This window comes from Notolepis coatsorum, assembly GCF_963971535.1.
Source record: "Notolepis coatsorum genome assembly, chromosome: 3".
Lineage (NCBI taxonomy): Eukaryota > Metazoa > Chordata > Actinopteri > Aulopiformes > Paralepididae > Notolepis > Notolepis coatsorum.
Genome location: NC_140167.1, coordinates 3,132,052 through 3,156,051, shown reverse-complemented (window position 1 = coordinate 3,156,051; position 24,000 = coordinate 3,132,052). Strand labels below are relative to the sequence as shown.

Here is a 24,000-nt window from a genome sequence, read left to right as displayed (position 1 = left end):
GACGACGGCGAGCCTTCCACGGCTTGGATTATGCTTTGTGTGCTTTGATTATTCCATGGATAAAGGCCAACACTGCCGAGTGTTGGAATTACCCCCCGGAGAGGACTCCAGGTGAGACGGCGCTCTACACGTGAGGTCGCCTCACGTCTCTCCGTTGTGGACCGGCAGATACCGTTCCACAGAGGGTCCAGCTGTATTCGTCTGCGGCCCGAGGTTCTGTGGGCACCGTGTCCAAGACTTTGGATTCTCCCAAGACACCGTCGGCCAGATGGGATACCGCCAGCGGCTTCTCTAACCCCCCCCTCCTACTGTCTTACAACCAGCGGGACACCCCCCCCCCCCTTAGTGTATCCAGCTATAATCATTTAAGTACCTTCGCTATCGTTTCCTAAATATTCCAGGTTGTATACTTACTCCCTGCGCAACCAGAGATTGGACATTCAATGTTGATTTACCTACGAATACTCATTTGCCATAAAAGTGCATATTCCATATTTCAAATCATAAATGTAATTAAGTGATCGTTGTATACACCCTTTGCTGTATTAAACCTTCGATTTGGTACATTTGTGTTGGTTCGTTTCATCAGGTGGGAAAGTGTTCATCATACTTATATCTTGTACTGGGTGGCCAGAAGTTAAAGTACATGAGGTAGTGGTATTAAATATCATATCTAACAATACAGTCAGGGAATTGTACCCCTCAGTTACAATTGGTCCTTCGAGCCGGAGGGTAACTAGTGTAATATTAATATAGTGTTATTAATATCGAAATGGCCTATGATGAACACTCCACGAAACGATCCTCCTAACCTAGAACGCCCGCGGCGCAGACGACAGACACCTCAGTACTTAGAGGCTTACACTGTCAGTCAACTACCTAGCCTTCGACAAACGGTAAACGCGGTAAAAGTAGAAAGTAAAATTATGTCTGACCTTAACGACCAGGTTTCCCCGACCACAGAGGCCATAGTAGGTCCTAATGTAACTGACCAAGCTCACGGTGGGGACCAGGAGGGAATTGACATGCCTTTACCCCCCGCCACTACCCAAGAAGTAGTCCCCGACCAGCCCCGGGAGGAAGACAACCCTACAGAGAGAGAACTCTGCACGGAAGAAGAGGAGGAGAGCGCCGAGGAACTAGAGCTCCAGGACTCCCCAACGAGTACCCCCAGGAGCGGCTCACGCAGGAGCAGCTCACCTCCACAACCGCCTTCCCCCAGAGAAGCGGTGAGGATGCTACAAAAGGCGTTCCTCGCCCGCCTGACAGCTTCTACCGAACGCGATCGACTTCAGGGTGAACGCGACCGTCTCCAAGCACAGGCGCTCAGCGAGCACGAACATTTTACTATTAAAAGAGAACGCCTCCAAGCGCAGCGACGGAGCGAAGAAGAGCGCATACGCCGGGAGATGAGACGCCGGGAGATGAGACGCCTTCAGACGGAAATTAATATGGTAAGAGACCGGGCCGCAGCAGACCGCGCCGCCGCCGCAGCAGAGCGCGCCGCCGCCGAAGCCCAGCGCGTCGCTGACTATGCCCAAAGAGAAGCAGAGCGCGCCGCCGCCGAAGCCCAGCGCGCCGCTGACTATGCCCAAAGAGAAGCAGAGCGCAACATCGATCTCATCCAGCGCGAAGCCGAGCGCGACACACTACAAGCCGAGCGCGACAAGTTAATGGCGCAGCTAAGGAAGCGGCTGATGATCCCCAGGGCAACACCCTCTCCCTCCACCAGGGGTTCAAGGAACTCGTCGAGACAACAGTCAAGGGCAGCGCCTCCTAAACGAGCAAGCGACCCTGAACTTGACCAACAGACAAAGCCTATACCCCCCGCAGACCCCCTTCCCAGACCGGTCCAAGCGAGACCCAGCTACAAGGAAGGAGCGGCATACACTGCGGAGAAGCAAGATAAACGACTACAGGATCTGGAAGACCTGATAGAGGAAGAAGAGGGAGAGGAGGAGAACCAAGCCCGACGACAGCACAGTACTCCACCGGACCAGGAGGTCCCATACAGTCCAGGCTATACCCCCGCGGCGCTGCGCTACAGACCCCCGACTCTATTCACGGGTGAGCACGACGCACGACCAGCCCCGAGGAATAGCACCTGGACCAGCTGGCTATGGTACCCTGCCGGTACCAGCCCACAGAGAGGCGCAGGAGGAGACTCGCCTAGGAGGCCTCTCCCCCAATGCCCGCTGATGTATCCGCCATCCACGGCGTCATACATTGCCACACCGACCACGCTGCTCCGCGCCTCCCTGATCAAAGACGGCTTTGATCTCCGGCAGCGGGCCAGCAGCGACCCCCCAGTATTGCGCAACCTCAACCCACACGTCACAGAGGACCCAGCAGCAGATGAAGAGGTCCAACACAGTGTGAAGAACAGTTTCTACGTGGACAACTGTTTACAAAGCGTTTCGACTCAAGGAGAAGCCGAGGCTCTCCTAATCAAGTTACGCGCCTCCCTAATCAAAGGCGGCTTTGATCTCAGGCAGTGGGCCAGCAGCGACCCGCACGTATTGCGCAGTCTCTCCTCCACAGACAAGGCTGCCAGCAGCGAGACCTGGATGGCGACAATCCCAGGAGAAGCCCAAGAAATGACACTAGGATTAGTCTGGCGCTTCAAAACAGACTCGCTCCACTATAGACACAAACCCTTGGCTCCAGAGCAAGGAAGGTCGGCGGCGATACCGACCACCAGACGGAGTGTGTACAGAACACTCGCCAGACAATATGACCCGTTGGGATGTATTCTACCTTACACCACCAGGGCAAAGATGATTGTACGAGCACTATGGGACAAGGACCAGGGCTGGGACGACCCAATACCCGCACACCTTGCCTCAACATGGAGAGAGTGGGAGACGGAACTCCGCTCACTCCCAGGTGTCAATATACGCCGCAGCTACTTCCCATCCACAGTGAGGCCAGAGACATGCGAGATTGAGCTACACGTCTTCAGCGACGCCTCCGAAGTAGCCTACGGATCGGTTGCCTATTTGCGTGCCCAAGAGATGGGAGGAAAGATACACACTGCTTTCATACTGGCCCGCTCAAGAATAGCCCCACGTAAGCAACAATCTATCCCACGTCTAGAGCTCTGCGCAGCCCTCGCAGGAGCGCATCTAGCCACGTTAATCCAACGTGAACTCACCATTCCGGTGCATAGAACAATCTTGTGGTCAGATTCCACGACAGTACTCACATGGATTAAGTCTGATTCATGCAGATACAAAGTCTTCGTGGGAATCAGAGTCACCGAGATTCAAGAATTAACAGAAGAAGCAAGCTGGCGGTATGTGGACACCAAACACAACCCAGCTGACGTCATCACACAATGAATTGATTTACCTACGAATACTCATTTGCCATAAAAGTGCATATTCCATATTTCAAATCATAAATGTAATTAAGTGATCGTTGTATACACCCTTTGCTGTATTAAACCTTCGATTTGGTACATTTGTGTTGGTTCGTTTCATCAGGTGGGAAAGTGTTCATCATACTTATATCTTGTACTGGGTGGCCAGAAGTTAAAGTACATGAGGTAGTGGTATTAAATATCATATCTAACAATACAGTCAGGGAATTGTACCCCTCAGTTACAACTGGTTAAGCTTATAGGCGACTCTTTCGAAGTTGGTTAAGGTTAGAGTTTGGTATCAGGGCTGGTGTTCTATCGCCCTGCTCTAAGACAAACTCTAACCTTAACCAACTTCGAAAGAGTCGCCTACGCTTAACCGGTGATAGAAACAGGCGTCACACGATTGGCGCACATGTCACATGACCAGAAACGTCAGTGGCCAATCAGATTGCGCAAACCGAACGCGGAAGTCCAACCCCGTTAGGGAAAATATTCACGCGTTGGGGCCAACAGCTAGTCTTGCTGGTCCGTATCCGCGTCCATTGATTTGCGCCAAGATAGCTTTCTACTGAACGCACAGAGAGGACATTGGTGTCTCTATCTTCTTGTCTGACTCTGGAGGAGATGGTGAGTGCGTTTCCCATAATGCTGGCGTGTTCCTCTAAGGGGAGACTAGCCAGGTGAATAGGCAAATATAATTATTTTGGTTGATTTTGTTATATTTTGCTTCCTAAACATGTCTTCTATGAAACTACTAGTGACAATAAAACGTCAATAACACACATTTAGTTGTTTATTACTTTACTTCATTTTGCCCGATTGCGTCCATAAATGTGCACATATTTAATGGGGAAGTGCCACATTTGCATGTATAAACATAAAATTCAGAAAACTTGCAATATATTATTTTTTAGTTTATATGTACATAACAAACTGGGAGAGTTTCCTAGTGATATCTATTCAAGTATTTCTTTTGCCTATTCGCCTGGGTAGTCTCACCCTAAGCAGCCCCCTTCCGATTGATAGACGCGGGGAAGAGTAGCTTTCACTTTGAGATCAATAACCTCCCTCTCCGCAGGCGCCCACCTCCTGTGCCCCCCCCCCCCCCCCACCTCCTGTGCTGAGTGGGGCTGGATGGCGACGGTTAGTGTGAGAAGCATCCGTGCCCTTTTTTTTGACCGTCTACGCTTTGCGCTGATGGCGTGGCGCTGAGAACACCGCCTCTCTCTGGTGGCGAGTGAGATGCTTGATGGACTGAAGGAGGTAGTCCAAGGGGCAACACAGCGGGATTCAAACCCCCGGTGCACTCTCCCATGGTGTGGAGAACTAAACTTTGGGGGGACTCCATATCTCCAGGGGTGTAAAAAGTACCCGGAAATTATACTTAAGTGAAAGTATGGGTATACCGTCTCAAAATCGTACTCAAGTAAAAGTCAGAGTATCTGGCTAAAAACACACTTGAGTAAAAGTCAAAAAGTTTCTACTTTTAAATGAACTTAAGTACTAAAAAGTAAAAGTAAAAACTTTTTTTTCTGACTGTCTATTCTTCTGATAGCAGGTGTTTAATCAAAGAGCCCCACTTTCTAGTCTTTCTAGCACAAGGACCAATCAGCATGGGTATGGGCGGGTTCATTTTCCATTGATGGGGATTTGATTGGCTGTTTTTAAATAAAGTTTAATAACGTTAACGTTAGTTCGGCCAGAGAAAACAAATATACTAATTAAAATGGTTGGACCTGCGAGATTTGTACTTTGTACTTTGCACTTTGTAGGTCTGCATTTTAAATGTAAGGAGTTTTTTTTTTTAAATTGAGGAAAAGTACAAGTATACAAACCTAATAATATTCAAGTAAAGTACAAATCCCCCAAAACAGTACTTAAGTATTGTAACGAAGTACAATTACTCAAACACTTCACACCCCTGCCATATTCAGAAAGCTTCCCCGGAGTAGCAGTTCTGAGGTCAGTGACCGGGTTAAACTCTTCATCTGACAAGACTGAAGCCGGCTCTGGACGTTTTTTAAAGGTGCTATAGAGATAACATTCAGCCACCAGATGTCGCACTAGAGCACCAGCGTGTCGTTTATCCGGTCAGGTGCGTTCCATGTGGGGGAAGTAGAGGATACATGATGCACGCAACATGTAAACAACATTCATTTTGGAAATGCAATATTTATTTTAATGATAAATGTATTAATCGAAAAAATGTCTTGTGGGAAAAAGCAATACTTTTATTCCACACTTTTACACATTTTTTACGTGCTGAGAACACTTGGGTGTTGTGAGATCACGCCGCTGTCCGCCTCCTCCGCTCGGCCCACCATGCGTCTCCCCGCATCACTTCCCCCCGCATCACTTCCCCCCCGCATCGCTTCCCCCCCGCTCTTCCTCTCCATCTCTGTCACACTTGCTGATGTGGCTGGATTGCGTCCAGACTACTCTAATGTAGAAGTTCCCATTACAAGGCAAGCAGCTGGGTGAGGCCCCCGGGATGCGGTCGGGACACGATGTGACAGGACACAAAATGTGGCTTCGCTAATGCATCCTGATCGTGATTGGATGATCAAAATGGGATTGAAATGAAAACGATAAAGATTCACTAACAACAAGAAGTTACAGTGTGCCAGCCGCCCAGGCCTTATAGAAGTCGATTCAAAGCTAGAGACAAAGAAAGACAGAGAAGGTATTTTCTTTAGCGTTTTTCACCCAACCAACCCCCTCCAATGTACAGTTTCTTCCCCCTCGGATGTATATATTTTCTTTTATGATCTGTCTCTTAAACATTACTGTATATTTTGTATGTCGTGTATGTCACAAATGGCGTGAATAATTGAAAATGGCGGACCCTGATGTAAACAAGACGAAAGTCTTTCTCTGGTCTGCATCCCCTTATTAACAATTGTGTGTATTGAGCCGTACTGTATTGTACCCATTCTGCAATCTGTTGATAAAGTTTTCAATCAATCAATTTCAATCAATCAATCATTCACCGGAGAGGCAAAATAGCGACTGCATATAATCGAGACACCCCATGTGAATCGTATCGACCGAAGAGCCCCGTCGCGCAACCAACCTGTCTCGGATGGAGTCCATTTTCTCCTGGACCTTCCCGGAGTAGAGGTTCCCGCTGTCCACCACGCGCTGGCCGCCCTGCAGCGTGCCCTCGATCTTCTCCTCGTTGGCCTCCATGGTGCTGAGGAAGTCCTCGTGCTTCTTCAGGGCGTTCTCCGCCCCGTCCAGGGTGTCCGGCTTGTCTACGTGGGCCAACATGTACTCCTGTGTGACAACAAAGACAATAAAAGTCATCGTCAAAGAGAGAAGCCGGCTATTCTCAGTCCTATGCGAACACAATGCGACTGACAATGCGCCGTTGTGTTTATCCTCCCAAGCCAGCGGAATTAAAGGCGCTATAGATAACATTCGGCCACTAGATGTCGCACTGGAGCACCAGGGTGTTGTTTTTTCCAATCTTGGGAATTCCACGTGGGGGAAATGGGAAGTAGGGAGGGGATACATGCAACACGTAAACAACCACATTCTTTCATCTTTCTGTATTTTTCACCCAACCCAATTTAGTCGTTATGCCAATTCCCTTCCTAGTTCTTTCCCGCACGCATTGCCCCACTGTCGGCCCGGGGAGGGTGTAGAACGACCACATGCCTCCTCCGATACATGTGGAGTCGCCAGCAGCTTCTTTTCACCTGACAGGGCGGAGTTTCAATGGGGGAACGTAACACATGCGGAGGTTCACGCTATTTCCCCCAGATCCCCCCTCCCTGCTGAACGACCAGTAGGAGTCGCAGTTTACAAGGACCAGGACACACATACCCCGCCGGCTTCCCACCCGCTAACACTGGCAATTGTGTTAGTAGGGACAACTGACCAAACCGGAGGTACCGCTGGATTCGATCCCAGAGTCTCTGCGGTGGTAGGAGAGTGCTTTAGTCCACTGCGCTACCCAGCCGCGCCAGAGAACTATAGCACTTTTAAAGGTTTTGTAAGTTCATATTTCAAGAAGTTTAGATCCTTGGAGGAGGGGCAGACCTATAATATCAGATTAATCTCGGACCAGACCATGTATGGCAGTTGGATACAGGCACACACAGGCGCACACACATACTTATACACACACACGCGCACGCGCACACACACGCACGCGCGCGCGCGCGCACACACACACCCCTCCCTTTTCTCTTTGTCAAACCAGACTATATATGGCAATTGGACACAAGCACACACACATACACACACACCACACACACACACACACACACACACACACATACACACGCACACACACACACACACACACACCCCTCCCTTTTCTCTTTGTCCAGAGGGTATAAATAATGTCATGTCATGTGTATTGATTCTGGTGCGAGACCCCGTGGAGGATGACTGCTCTTCTTCTCTGTGCAATAAAGACTCTGTTTGAAATAGAACTTTGTCGCTCTGAATATCTGGTCAGCTGGTCCATACTATATCAATTAAAGGACTTGCGAGGGAAGAAATTCCCTAACAAGCCCTAGAACCCGGTCTGAGTCGTCACTACAGTACCTGTTTGTTGAGGATGGCCTCTGCGGCCTTGGCGTCCCTCATGAACTGCTGGAAGCTCAGGCCTTGGTCCAGGAAGCTCTTGCGTACGTCCCACCGCTTCTGCAGCTCGGTCCAGCCTCGGTCCAGGCCCCTCAGCCTCTGCTCCAGCTGCTGGTACTGGGGGTCGTCCTCCTGACCCCGCGTGACCTGGGCGCCGGTGTCCCTCACGCGCACGTAGTCCTCCTCGTGGTCGCCGATGTCGTCGCGCACGGCGTGGTGGAGGCTCAGCAGCTCCTCGGCCTCCGGCAGCGAGGCGGGCGTGTCCTCCGGGCAGGCCACGGCCTTCTGGGCCCCGAAGAGCCAGGACTGGAAGTCGTCCATGTCCTGGAGGAACTTCTGCAGCTTGCTCACCTCCCCCAGGGACTCCTCGCGGTCCTTCAGGGTCCTCCTCAGGTCGTCCCAGGCCGCGTCCAGCTGCTCCCCGCGCGCCAGGATGTCGTCGGCGTTCTCCGGGTGGTCCTCGACCAGCTGCTCCGCCTCCCTCCGCAGGAAGGTCAGCTTGGTGTCGATGGCGGCCAGGTCCCGCTCCATACCGCACAGCTTCCTCTGGATGGTCATGACGGCCGCCAGGTCGTTGCCCAGGTCCTGCGTGGACTCGATCACCCGGGTCTTGTCCCGGATCCATGCCTCCGTCTCGTCGCACTCCAGCCCGTAGTTGTGCAGGCTGAGGGCGGAGTCTATCCTCCTCTTCTTCTCCTCCACCATGGCCTTGAAGGCGTCCCACCTGAGGGAGACACAGGGACGGATAAGATAATATGATGTTGGATTGGATTAGATTAGATTAGATTAGATTAGATTAGATTGGATTGGATTGGATTGGATTGGATTAGATTAGATTAGATTAGATTAGATTGGATTAGATTGGATTAGATTAGATTAGATTAGATTAGATTCGATTCGATTCGATTCAAATGTATTGTCATCATGCAGCACAAGTACAGTACAACGAAAAGAAGTTTGGCGTCCAACCAGAGTGAAAAATGTAAAGTGCAATAGTAATATACAATGTACAGGTGATTAAACTGGGTATAAAATATATTCAATTAGTACTACTGAGTAATAGTGCTAATCAGATTATGTACAGTATGTACAGAGTTGCAGTATTAATATGTACAGTGATACAGGTATAAATATACTATGGTAGTAAGTAGGGGTGTAACGATGCATCGATCAATCGAAATTAATCAAAATTTAAATGTTTTTTAATTTTTTTTTAATTTTTTTTATTGACCTATAGTCCATTCATATTGAGTGAATCTGTTCCCCCAGCCACATTTGTGTATTCAAATTTTTTTGGGGAATTAACTGAAAATGTATAGAAATGTTATAGAATCTAATCGAATCGAATCGTGGTCAAATGAAGAGATTTCATGATGCATTGAATCGTTGCCTGAATAATCATAATCGAATCGAATCGTTGTGAGGTCGCATCGTTACACCGCTAGTAGTAAGTCATACTGGCCAATAGCGTAACTAGTAAAGAGTACGTAAGAGATATGTACAGATATAGATATATCTACAAGATGTGTAAAAAGGATTATATGCAGGTGTGTACAGACAGGTGTGGATAGATAAGTAAGAAATACAGTAAGAAAACAGTGGCTCTGTGGGTGTTACAGTATATAGAAACATATTGATATTTCTGAATTATAACATTTTCTCAGGCTTAAAGGAACGCGCCAACATTATGGGAAACCGTCTTCTCCAGAGTCAGACAAGAAGCTAGTTTTAAGCTAGGCTAGCTGATCCGCATCCGCTTCCATTCATTTGTGCTAAGCTAGGCTAGCTTGCAGCCGGATAACCCTTTGGTAAGCGCATTTCCCATAATGTTGTCGTGTTCACTGTAATAGATCTCCCATAAATACACACACACTGCATAGAGGCTATCAAACGATCCGTGTGTGATCTTTCTACGGCGTGTGTAGAAAAAACGCGCTGACGGTTCACCTCTTGTTCAGACGCGTTTGACATTCCTTGACCTCCTTCACGCGAGGATGCCTGCTGTCCTCCAGCTGTTTCACCGCTTTGTTGACATCATCGACCCGCGCCTGAACGTTTGCCATATCTTGAGCTAGAATGCTCAACCTGTAAGGAGAACAGTCACGTTAGCGAACATAGCTAATGCATGTAAATAATTTTTTTTCCAATTTCACAGTAGAAGACCTGTTGTTCTCAAAGTGGGTTCCGGGGAACCTCTGGGGGTCCCAGGGGGGTTCTAAAGGGTCAATGGTGCAGTTAGAGGTTAGTGTCTTGCTCAAGGACACATCGACGCGCTGCCCAGGAGGAGCGGGAATCGAACCAGGAACCTCCGGATTACCAGACGACTGCTCTATCTCGCCCCGGATTCTAGTGGGTATCCAGCTAACTGGGGAATGTTTGATTTCACTAATAAGTTCTTCACTAGAAGCTAGCATATCTAATTATCGCTAAAACACATCTTCTCAGATGCACTTAGATGAGGGTCCTATTACATATCAATTTGGCGGTCCTTGACAAGAATACGATCCACTGATGTACATTTAAGACACAGCGTCTGTCATACTAGGGTCCTCAGAGCTTTCCTATTTATAAAAGAGGAAATCCTAAATAGAAATTAGTTTGTTTGATTAACCTTAGTAATCACTTTTAGTGAAATTTTTTCACTAGAAAGTTTGTTGTTTAAAATAAAGCCCAGATAGGTGACCTCCTCTTTATCCACAATAATGCTATCACCTACACCTAAAGCCCAGGGATTTATTTAGGTTGGCGTTTGACCTCAAAGAGTATGGCCTCTGTTTTTCCCAGATGCAGAGACAATTTATTTTCTACTTTTGTCTTATCCCTGTCAGAGACCAGGGCCCTCATTCATCAACGTGTTCTACGCACAGATTTGTGCTTACCCTGTGCGTACGATCATTTCTAAGCAAAGAGTGGGATTCATCAATTTCAACTTGAACTTGACTCCGTGCTTACGTCTACGCACAGGTCAGAGCACACTTAGCTGACGCCCAGTGGTAGAATATCGTTACTACGCATAAGCACTCCTCAGTTCTGCATTAGTTTCAAGGCGGAAATAAAGACACTGGCGCGTGTTCTGTATGACCCCCGTGATTCATTATAGTTCATTGTAAAATAGCAACAGTAGTGTAATTATGGTCAAAACCCTATAAATAGCATTTGGAATAATAGATCTTTCTCTCAGAATGAATGCAGCATGGTTTATATAGCGTTATCGGAATATACGGGGTGTAGGCTACTGACTGACTGCGCTCCGCGTAGCTTGATTGATTGATTGATTGATTGATTGAAAAGTTTATTAACAGATTGCAGAATGGGTACAGTACAGTACAGCTCAGTACATACAATTGATTCTGCGTACCATACTGCCATACGTTTTGTAACAGGTGCAGGCTCTCGCACCCACCACTGCACTCTGTATCAGTCCTTAGGATGGTCCTCTCTGTACCAAAGAAGACAATCACACATGTTGATTTTTATCCTTAAGTCATTGCTAGGTAAGCTGCCCTTATATATCTCCAGACTTCTGTCCTTTTATACTTGCTTTTTTAATACCAGACGAGCAGCAAATGGGATGCTGTTAAATGTTCCTTTGATGCAGTCAGAGCTTGGTAAAGCTGCATTCTCCCACTATGCTCCCTTTTTATGGAATACGCTGCAAGTGAAACTTTGTCTACAGGCACTTCCTACTGTGAATGCTTTTAAAGGTATGCTACGATTAGCCCTTTATGAAACATGTAACTGTTTTACCTGATGCTATTGTTGATGTGATTATGCTCCTTGCCACTGCACAAATGACCCTCTGTATTTATATTTGAATTGTATGTTTTTTGTTTAATGCCCTGTTTTATGTTGAAACTTGTTGTGTGCTGTGTTGGTCAGGACTCCCTGGAAGAAGAGATCTTGTATCTCAATGGGACATTCCTGGATAAATAAAGGATAAAAAAAAAAATAAAAAAAAAGGGGATGCAGACCAGAGAAAGACTTTCGTCTTGTTTACATCAGGGTCCCCCATTTTCAATTCATCATAAATTATAAAGCTCAACTCGTTATTATTTTGCGCACAGACCACAGAAACACGGGAACGTTTTGATTATATTTAAAAGGCTTTACGTTAAACGAAACAAGTGGAATTTCGAAGCTGTAAGCAGAATACAAGTCATATGAATATAGTGTTCTTCCCCCTTTTTACTGTATAAGAAAGAATAGAAAACGCATTGCAATGACACCAGATAGTGGACAGACTATGTATATGATGGGATTCAAGTTCGCGTTTTTGTTGATCATAGGCATGCTGTCAGAGTATGATATCTTAATCAAACATTCTAGAACATTTGTCGTCACAGATCATGTCCTAATAGAACATAGGCTATGGCATGGATCGTGATATTGTGTGGACTGTTATTATTACTGTACCGGTACCACCCATTGTGACAACAGCCTTGTGAGTCCCGCACACAAACATGATGGAATTCAAGTTCATGTATTGAAAGGCAGGCTACATCATACATGCAGTGAGATTCATTGTTCTTGTATATGCTCTCGTATTATTGTTTATATAGGCTACCCAATACTGACATCAAAATAGATTGTAGTATGCCTCTAGAAATCATATGCAGCAGGTAGAGAATTGACGGGAGATCCATCGTGATTTGGAATAAAATTGAGGAGAACTTTAATCCCTGGGTATTAATCAAACAACACGGGAAAAGGCAGTCATATTCCAGCGCGGTATTTATTAGTGTTTGCGCTGCCCAGGCAGCAATGGCTAATAGATATCATATCCGACATCACCGTAAGTGTACACGTCTGTCAGCCTGTCTCATGACACGCTTCCCTCGGCTTAGTCCATTTTTCCACATTTCATGGGTGTATTCCATTACCGTATATGGTTAATCGGGGCGTTTCTGGTATGCAAATACTTAAAACAGTGCACGAGCTCAAACGTAGGATCAAAGTCATATTCATCATGACAGGTGTGCGTAGAACCTGCGTACGCACGTGTGATGAATCCCGACTTTCCTGTGCGTACACTCATTCTAAATTCTGTGCTTACGTGTGGAAATAGAACATGTTCTACGCACACGTTGATGAATGAGGGCCCAGGAGTGCTGAGTCGTCAGCAAACAGGAACAGGTTGCAATTGCATGCAGATTTCATATCATACAAAAATAGCTGAGGCCCCAAAATGCTTCCCTGGGGGACCCCACATGTCACTGGAAAAGGGTCAAGGACAAGGTGCCATTGATGTCTACCACCTGTTCTCTTCCCTCCAGGAAGTACTTGACCCAGTTGGCTGACGTGCTATCAAAGCCTATCACTACCTACACATCTGTCATACGTACCTATTCAGTACACAGAACTATTTTATTGCACTGTAAAAAAAATTATATGTCTGCACTTTATGTGCTCATTTTATGTCTGTTCTATTCTACTATTTTATTGCACTGCACTATTGCACTATTTTACTCTGTCTATTTCATCTTACTCTTTTTATTATTGTCTATTTCAAACTGAATCAAACCATAAACTAGGTGGCCTGTTGGGATGTTAGATCCTAATGTGAAAAACTGTGATTTTATATGTCTGCACTTTATGTGCTCATTTTATGCCTTTCGTCTTTTTTTCTGTTGTGAAGCACTTTGAGCTGCAGTTTCTGTATGAAAGGTGCTATACAAATAAAGTTTATTATTATTATTATTATTATTATTATTATTATTATTATTATTATTATTATTATTACTAGGGATGTTCGATATTGGCTTTTTTACCGATATACCAATATTGTCCAACTCTTAATTTCCGATACCGATATCAACCGTTACCGATATATGCAGGGTTCCCCCCCCCCCCCCATCATTTCAGGTAATTAACATTACATATCTCTTGTCGTGGAATTAACACAACATTATGCATACTTTTGACTATAAATAAATGAAGAATTTGTTCTTACTTGCTTGCCTGGGTAAATAAAGGTTAAATAAACGTAAAAAAAAATTATAAAGATTCGAATGCCAATATCGGCCGATAATATCGGACATCCCTGATTATTACACGTCTGTCATTACGTACCTGTTCTGCACCACCTCCAGGTCCTCCAGCTTCTCCGGCACCTCCAGGCCCACCAGCCACGTCTCCTTCTGGCCCATCCACAGCTCGCAGGAGTCCGTCTCGCTGAAGATAGTGTACAGGGCCATGGCGTCGTCCAGCTTCTTCTGCCGCAGGTCGGCCAGGGACATGAGCTCCAGGTACAGGTCCCGGATGTCCTTCAGACGCCTCTGGATGTCGGGTGTGTTGCGCAGCTCCTCCGGCAGCGCGTTGGCCTGCTTGGTCAGGGCGTCGACGGTGGCTCCGTTCTTGGCCGTCTCGTTGCGCAGGTCCCGGTGCTTCCTCAGCTGCCGCTGGGTGGTGTACTCGTCGTGGCCCACGTCCTCGCTGCTCATCTGCCTCTTGGCGTCCAGCAGCCAGGCCTTTTCAAGTTTCAAGATTCAAGTTTCAAGTTTTAAGTTTCAAATTTCAAGTTTCAAATTTCAAGTTTCAAATTTCAAGTTTCAAATTTCAAATTTCAAATTTCAAGTTTCAGGTTTCAACTTTCAAGTTTCAAATGTCAAGTTTCAAGTTTCAAATTTCAAGTTTCAAGTTTTAAGTTTTAAGTTTAAAATTTCAAGTTTCAAATTTCAAGTTCAAGTTCAAGTTTCAAATTTCAAATTTCAAATTTCAAGTTTCAAGTTTCAAATTTCTAATTTCAAGTTTCTAATTTCAAATTTCAAATTTCAAGTTTCAAGTTTCAAGTTTCAGGTTTCAAATTTCAAGTTTCAAATGTCAAGTTTCAAGTTTCAAATTTCAAGTTTCAAGTTCAAGTTTCAAGTTTCAAGTTTCAAGTTTTGTTTTATTTGTCACATATAAGGTACACCAGGTAAGGTATACAAAACTAAAGTACAAAATGCAAAAAAAAATGCAGAAATGAGGCAGAGATGTAGTGCGAATATTTTTGTAATAATAATAAATAGATCCAATGTGGTGTAGTGTTAAAACGTGTTTAAAGTGTCTAAAGTGAATGTTAAAGTGAAATGTTTGTTTTGTTCTTGATTTATTGTGATGTTTCTTCTTGACGTGTCCGGCCCATGGGGACATTAACGCGTGTTGTCGGGCCTTAAAGAAGACGTGTCCGGCCCATGGGGACATTAACGTGTGTTGTCAGGCCTTAAAGAAGACGTGTCCGGCCCCATGGGGACATTAACGTGTGTTGTCGGGCCTTAAAGAAGACGTGTCCGGCCCCATGGGGACATTAACGTGTGTTGTCGGGCCTTAAAGAAGACGTGTCCGGCCCATGGGGACATTAACGTGTGTTGTCGGGCCTTAAAGAAGACGTGTCCGGCCCCATGGGGACATTAACGTGTGTTGTCGGGCCTTAAAGAAGGCGTGTCCGGCCCATGGGGACATTAACGTGTGTTGTCGGGCCTTAAAGAAGACGTGTCCGGCCCCATGGGGACATTAACGTGTGTTGTCGGGCCTTAAAGAAGACGTGTCCGGCCCCATGGGGACATTAACGTGTGTTGTCGGGCCTTAAAGAAGACGTGTCCGGCCCCATGGGGACATTAACGTGTGTTGTCGGTAGGGTTGGGCACCGAAAACCGGTTCTAATAGGAACCGGTTCCTAACTTCCGGTTCTGGAACCGGAAGTAACATATTTGAATTTCGATTCTAAATTTCGATTTTTTTTTTTTTTTTTACTTATTTTTTTTTTTTTTTTTTTTTTTTTACTTTAATACCCTAGTTACAGTACAGCAACCAAATTAAACTGTATCAAGTCAACTGAAAATGTGAATAGTATGATTTTCTTTTTGAAAAAAAAAAAATAAAAAATCTCCTTCGAAATAAGCTGTGACCCGTTTTGACCTGCACCTCAAAGAATCGGAATCGAGAATCGTTTAGAACAGGAATCGATATGGAGAATCGGAATCGGAACCGGAATCGTTCAAATCCAAACGATGCCCAACCCTAGTTGTCGGGCCTTAAAGAAGACGTGTCCGGCCCCATGGGGACATTAACGTGTGTTGTGGGGCCTTAAAGAAGACGTGTCCGGCCCATGGGGACATTAACGTGTGTTGTCGGGCCTTAAAGAAGACGTGTCCGGCCCCATGGGGACATTAACGTGTGTTGTCGGGCCTTAAAGAAGACGTGTCCGGCCCATGGGGACATTAACGTGTGTTGTCGGGCCTTAAAGAAGACGTGTCCGGCCCATGGGGACATTAACGTGTGTTGTCGGGCCTTAAAGAAGACGTGTCCGGCCCATGGGGACATTAACGTGTGTTGTCGGGCCTTAAAGAAGACGTGTCCGGCCCCATGGGGACATTAACGTGTGTTGTCGGGCCTTAAAGAAGACGTGGCCGGCCCATGGGGACATTAACGTGTGTTGTCGGGCCGTACAGATACATTTGATTTGATTTGATTTTGATGTTAATAAAGGTGAGTGTTTAAAGTGAGCGTGAGCGTGTGGATGTGTTGTGTGCACGGGGTGCAGAGTGGATGGGGGGGGGGGGCGGACGGGTGTGTAGTGTCGCACCTTGAGGTCGTCGGCGTCCCCCTGGACCTGGAAGAACCTCTGGGTGTCCTGGAGGTTCTGCTTCCGGAAGGCGCCCAGCTCCTCCAGCTGCTGCCACTGCCTGCCCACGTCCTCCATGCACTCCCGCACCTTGGGGGCGCCGAAGTGCCTGGCCTGGATCATCTGCTCGCCCTCGCCCATGGTGCGCTGCAGGTGGGCCCGCCGGGCGCCCAGCTCGTCCTCGAAGGCGCTGTGTTTGCTCTGCAGCGCCAGCACGCCCGGCAGGTCCTTGCCGTAGTCCAGCGTGGAGAAGATGTGCTCCTTCTCCCGGATCCAGCTCTCCAGCTCCGCCATCTCCCACAGGAAGTTCCAGAAGCGGCGCGACTGCTCCAGGCGGGCGCGGCGCTGGGCGGCCAGGGCACACAGCTCCTGGTAGCACAGGTCCAGGTGCTGCACCCGGTCCCGGATCACCTGGGGGTCGCACGGCTTGTAGCCTGCGGGGGGGGGGGGGGGTGGGGGGTGGGGGGAGGGAGGAGAGAGGAAAGGGTGGTTTGGCTGTCTTTAAAAAAAATTCTCCCATCCCAATTTTTTTCCGTTATGCCAATTCCCTTCCTGGTCGTTATGCCTGGTCGACTTTGAACTGTTGAACAGTAATCCAGAACTATTTTGTTGCACTGTAAAAAAAAAATTGACATTTATTTTTATTTTTTAATAATTGTTTTTATCTATTCTATTCTACTATTTTATTGCACTGCACTATTGCACTATTTTACTCTGTCTATTTTATCTGACTCTTTTTATTATTGTCTATTTAAAACTGAATCAAACCATAAACAAGGTGGCCTGTTGGGACGTTAGACCCTAATGTGGAAAACTGTGATTATTTTATATGTCTGCACTTTATGTGCTCATTTTATGCCTGACTTTTTTCTGTTGTGAAGCACTTTGAGCTGCAGTCTCTGTATGAAAGGTGCTATACAAATAAAGTGTATTATTATTATTATTATTATTATTATTATTATTATTATTATTATTATTATTATTATTATTATTATTATTATTATTATTATTATTATTATTATTATTATTATTATTATTATTATTATTATTATTATTATTATTATTATTATTATTATTATTATTATTATTATTATTATTATTATTATTATTATTATTATTATTATTATTATTATTATTATTATTATTATTATTATTATTATTATTATTATTATTATTATTATTATTATTATTATTATTATTATTACTGTCGGTCTGGGGAGGGTGTAGACCAGTGATTCCCAACCTGGGGTCCGCGGAGACCACAGATGATTTGAGGTCCTTTTTTTTTTTTTTTTTTTTTTCTTCTTTCAGATAAATATTTAATTAGCATATTTTTATCATCAGAAGCATGAATAGTCTCTCCACTACAATAAAAAATAAAGATAAATAAATAAACATCTAGACATGATTTTTGAACGTTAACAGTAGGCTACCGGGTAGCCGCTAAAACGCGAATCAGTTGACTATCACTTTCCGTAGCTAGCCTAGCACGCTAGTTAACTTTCTCGGCTCGTCTGCAGTCAGCCGCCAGAGGCGAAAATGTGTGACAAACGAAAAGGAGATGACGGCAGCTCATCTGCAAAAAAAGTTAGGACCTACAGCAATCGCGAAAATTACATCACCATGGGCTTCACTGAGGGACCAGACAAACGACCTGAGTGTGTGATTTGTGGAGAAAAGTTGGCAAACTCGAGCCTGAAGCCCAGCAAGCTGAAGAGACATCAGGCGTCTAAGCACCCAGAAACCGTTGGGAAGGATCTGGACTTTTTTCGGAGGAAAGAACAGTCTCTCAAGGCGAACAAGCCCGTTGATGTTAGAGTAGCGTGGAGCAGGGGTGGCAGTGATTTACAGAAGGCTACCGAAGCCTCCTTTGAGTGTTCGCTTTTAATTGCAAAAGCAAAGAAACCGCACAATATTGGCGAGCAGCTCATCAAACCAGCCTGCATCAAAATGGTTTAGAAACTGTGTGGCCCACAGGTGGCGGATAAACTAAAATCAGTACCACTCTCGAACAATGTAGTGAAAGACCGAATTGATAAGATGTCAAGTGATTGCGAGCAGCAGCTGTCAGAAAAGCTTAGAAAGGGTCCATTTGCCATACAACTTGATGAAACTACAACTGTCGCAGACGAGGCTGTGCTCATCGTTTATGTGCAGTATATGGAAAATGAGGATCTGAAGCAGGACATTCTCATGTCAGTCAACCTTACTACCACCACTCGAGGTGAGGATATTTTTACTGCAGTGGATTCTTACTTCATTCAACATAAATGCAAACCGTTCACCATTAGGGCCTGATTTGAGAGGATGAATACAGGATTTGAATATTGGCCAACATTTTGAAATACATATGGTGCAAGATGAGATTTGTTGATTGAAGGCACAAGTCAAAGAAGCATAGTGGGTCTAATTATGATGCATATGCCTGTGTATAAGCAGTTTGTTATTAAAATGACAAAAAAAAGTATTTTATGGTATTTTATTAGGAGGGGGGTCCAGGAATTTCATCAGAGATGTTTGGGGGTCCCTGGGGGAAAAAAGGTTGGGAACCCCTGGTGTAGACTACCACATGCTGCCCTACTGTCGGTCTGGGGAGGGTGTAGACTACCACATGCTGCCCTAATGTCGGTCTGGGGAGGGTGTAGACTACCACATGCTGCCCTACTGTCGGTCTGGGGAGGGTGTAGACTACCACATGCTGCCCTACTGTCGGTCTGGGGAGGGTGTAGACTACCACATGCTGCCCTACTGTCGGTCTGGGGAGGGTGTAGACTACCACATGCTGCCCTACTGTCAGTCTGGGGAGGGTGTAGACTAACACATGCTGCCCTACTGTCGGTCTGGGGAGGGTGTAGACTACCACATGCTGCCCTACTGTCGGTCTGGAGAGGCTGGAGAGTGTAGACTACCACATGCTGCCCTACTGTCAGTCTGGGGAGGGTGTAGACTACCACATGCTGCCCTAATGTTGGTCTGGGGAGGGTGTAGACTACCACATGCTGCCCTACTGTCAGTCTGGGGAGGGAACTCAGATAGGTGCAGAGCGTAGGGGTCATGATTAGGGTTGGGCACCGAAAACCGGTTCTAATTAGGAACCGGTTCCTAACTTCCGGTTCTGGAACCGGAAGTAACATATCTGCATTTCGATTCTTAAAAAAATAAAAATAATAAAAAATAAAAAAAAATTATTAATTGTTAATTAATACCCTAGTTACAGTACAGCAACCAAATTAAACTGTATCAAGTCAACTGAAAATGTGAATAGTATGAAAAAAATTTCAAATTTTCAACAAAAAAAATTCTCCTGCTAAATAAGCTGTGACCTGTTTTGACCTGCACCTCAAAGAATCGGAATCGAGAATAGTTCAGAACAGGAATCGATATGGAGAATCGGAATCGGAACCGGAATCGTTCAAATCCAAACGATGCCCAACCCTGAGAGACCGTTAACCGGCAGGGATAGGAGGGAGAAACCTGCCCTGAGAGGCAGGACGCCGCGGGCCAGTGACCCACTTTGGGTGCTCTCTCTAAACCAACCGGTCCAAACCTCCTCCTCTGTTGCAACTCACTGTCTCCGTTGGCGAACTTGAGGGCGGCGGCGTTGGAGCCCGCCACCCGGTCCGCCTGCAGCGCCACGTCGCTCTCCAGCAGGGCGTGCTTCTGCAGCAAGTCCTCCACCTCCAGCAGGTGCTTCCCAAAGTCCGGAGACAGCAGCCGAGCCTGGAGGAGGGAAGCGGATCGGATTAGAATACACAGAACTAGGGATGTCCGATATTATCGGCCGATATCGGCAGTAAAATGTGATATCGGAAAATATCGGTATCGGTAAAAAAATAAACAATAACAATTTTTTTTTCTTTTTTTTTCTTTTTTTTTACATTTATTTAACCTTTATTTACCCAGGCAAGCAAGTAAGAACCAATTCTTATTTTATTTATTGTCAAAAGTATGCATGTTGGTTTAATTCAACAACAAGAGATATGTAATGTTAATTTTTACTTTTTTAATTATCATATTTTGCACAGATAATGCTTACATTTAGAAAGCCTTTTGAATGCATCCAGTGAAATTATTAGTTACCTGAAATTATTCAGTTTTTTTGGGGGTAAACCCTGCATATATCGGTATCGGTTGATATCGGTATCGGTATCGGAAATTAAGAGTTGGACAATATCGGAATATCGGTATCGGTAAAAAAGCCAATATCGAGCATCCCTACACAGAACACATATGCACTCACACACATGAAACATGCACGCATAAAATGCACAGACTTACTAAACACACACACATAAAACGGACACATAGGTCACGCACATACACATAGGTAAAACACACATCTATATATACTGTAGTACACGTACACACACACGCCGCACACATACAGTCTATTCTAGTACATCTGTTCTAACACTGGCAGGGAACCGAATCCTCAAGGGCCACCTCAAGTATAATACACGAACATGGTCGCAAGTACCTGAGCCATATTTATTTTATTATTTGACTTTTTCTTGTTTGTTTGTTTCTTGTCAAGTCTCTATTAAGGTCTTTGTACGGTCTATATTCTTTTTGCTTATTGTTTCCAATGTCATTGTGATTCATGTTACTGTTAGTGTTGGTGTCGTCGTTGTTGTCATTGTCATTGTTATTATTATTATTGTTGTACTGTCATATTCTGTTCTATGTGTGAAAAGAAAAGAAAAGAAAAACATTTATAAAAAAAGAAAAAAACGTGGCGTAGTGGGCAAGGCGCTCGCCACGAAATCTGGAGACGCTGGGCTTGCCTGTTCGAGCCCAGCGCTCCACATTGCTTTCAGTTTAGCTGGTCGTTCATACTAATACACATTGGCCGTATTAGGGGGTGGGAAACTGATGGGTGGGGATCGGGCGTTGTGGACAGCGACTCCTACAGGTCGGTTGGTGCGCCTGCGCAGTAGAATCAGGAAGTGTCGGGGGCAGCGTGAGCCTCCCACGCGTTACTCCTCGCCACTGAGAGATCGAGCTGCGCAGGTGAAAAGATGCGACTGCTGTTACCTCAAGTACCGGAGGGGACTTGTGCTATGTATGACTTAGTCCACATTGCAGCCGGCTTGTGGGAGGCAAGAAACAGCGTTCGTGACAGGGGAGGGTTGAATTGGATGATACGAAATTGGGATGGGAGAAAAATATAGAAAATGGGAGAAAAAGTGGATAAAAAAAAAAGATTACAATGTATTGTCATCGTACAGCTGCACAGGTACAGTACAACGAAAATAAGTCTGGCGTCCGACCAGAGTGCAACATGTAGCAGTAAAGTGCAACAGTAACATACACTCTACAGCAGCACCTCTACCTTCATGTCGTCCATCCAGCTGATGATGTACAGCATCTCCTGGAAGATCCTCTGCAGCGTGAGGTTCTTGTCCAGGCGCCCCCTGCGGGCCTTCAGCAGCTCCTGCAGGTAGTCCCACAGGCGCAGCACGTTGTCCTTGCGCGCGTCCACCCGCTTGGCGTCGTGGTAGCGCTCCGCCTCCAGCTCGCGGGAGATGGCCACCAGGGCGCCCACGCGCTCCTCGTACGCCGCGATGTCCGTCTCGATGGCGTCGTGCTTCTTCTTCGCCGCCTCCACCGCCGGCAGGTCGTAGCCGAAGTTGTCCTATGGGGGGATTGATTGATTGATTGATTGATTGAAAACTTTATTTACCTGTGGCAAGATGGCCGCCATGTGGCAGCGCGGGTGAGTCGTCTAGTTTCAAGTTTCAAGTTTCTTTATTAATTGTCATAGTAAAAAATACACTTTCAGACGGGGGACACTTTCAGACGGGGGACACTTTCAGACGGGGGACACATTCAGACGGGGGACACATTCAGACGGGGGACACTTTCAGACGGGGGACACTTTCAGACAGGGGGACACTTTCAGACGGGGGACACTTTCAGACGGGGGACACTTTCAGACGGGGGACACTTTCAGACGGGGGACACTTTCAGACGGGGGACACTTTCAGACAGGGGGACACTTTCAGACGGGGGACACTTTCAGACGGGGGACACTTTCAGACAGGGGGACAGTTTCAGACGGGGGACACTTTCAGACGGGGGACACTTTCAGACGGGGGACACTTTCAGACGGGGGACACTTTCAGACGGGGGACACTTTCAGACAGGGGGACACTTTCAGACGGGGGACACTTTCAGACAGGGGGACACTTTCAGACGGGGGACACTTTCAGACGGGGGACACTTTCAGACGGGGGACACTTTCAGACGGGGGACACTTTCAGACGGGGGACACTTTCAGACGGGGGGACACTTTCAGACGGGGGACACTTTCAGACGGGGGACACTTTCAGACGGGGGACACTTTCAGACGGGGGACACTTTCAGACGGGGGGGCCGGGGGGCCCCTAGTCTGTTCGTTTAGCAGGGCCTCCATGTTTGCCTAACGTGACACTGTTTTTGCACAATCCTGCTCAATTGCACAGCCCTGTCCTATATTCTATTCTATTGTACTTTATTTTTATTTCTTTTTTTATTTAGTTTATATATATATATATATAAATATAGCATAAAGAGTCTCGATGTTTGCCTTTGCCTAAAATAAAATAAGATAAGGTAAGATCTTCCTTTATTGATCCCCTCTTGGGGAAATTCAGGCGTCATAGCAGCGTGGGGGAGGGGGGAGGGGAGGTACAGGTACGGGCAGGGTAATAGTAGAAAGACATAAATATAGGAAATAAAACCGTATCTGAATATAGAAATATTAGGAAAAATAAACAGTGTAAATTTAAACAAAGGTGCAGATGAGGGCCATACGAGCCGTATCACCGTTATATTATACATTACAATAAATATAGGCAATTTATCTGAAATTACATTATATATGAGTAAGAGTCAAAGTAAACACTATACACGAGGTACAGTACACACGAGGTGCAGTATACACAAGGTGCAGTATACACAAGGTGCAGTATACACGAGGTGCAGTATACACAAGGTGCAGTATACACGAGGTGCAGTATACACAAGGTGCAGTACACATGAGGTGCAGTATACACAAGGTGCAGTACACATGAGGTGCAGTATACACAAGGTGCAGTATACACGAGGTGCAGTATACACAAGGTGCAGTATACACAAGGTGCAGTATACACAAGGTGCAGTACACACGAGGTGCAGTACACATGAGGTGCAGTACACACAAGGTGCAGTACACACAAGGTGCAGTATACACAAGGTGCAGTACACACGAGGTGCAGTATACACAAGGTGCAGTACACACGAGGTGCAGTATACACAAGGTGCAGTAAACACAAGGTGCAGTATACACAAGGTGCAGTACACACGAGGTGCAGTATACACGAGGTGCAGTATACACAAGGTGCAGTATACACGAGGTGCAGTATACACAAGGTGCAGTATACACAAGGTGCAGTATACACAAGCTACCCTATAACTG

General features: G+C 46.0%; 1 protein-coding gene across 1 annotated transcript in view; it reads right to left on the bottom strand.

The window, feature by feature from the left end:
- The window catches only part of LOC311225121 (spectrin beta chain, non-erythrocytic 1-like), a gene marked incomplete at both ends in the record, with an annotated part of 63,493 nt that overhangs the window by 11,881 nt on the left and 27,612 nt on the right, over positions 1-24,000 (bottom strand). The window contains 7 exons of the mRNA XM_084310326.1: positions 6,438-6,640; positions 7,922-8,684; positions 9,908-10,045; positions 14,030-14,427; positions 16,524-16,996; positions 20,132-20,282; positions 21,895-22,197. Coding sequence (XP_084166452.1) covers positions 6,438-6,640; positions 7,922-8,684; positions 9,908-10,045; positions 14,030-14,427; positions 16,524-16,996; positions 20,132-20,282; positions 21,895-22,197 — 2,429 coding nt within the window. The remainder of the gene's footprint in view (positions 1-6,437; positions 6,641-7,921; positions 8,685-9,907; positions 10,046-14,029; positions 14,428-16,523; positions 16,997-20,131; positions 20,283-21,894; positions 22,198-24,000) is intronic.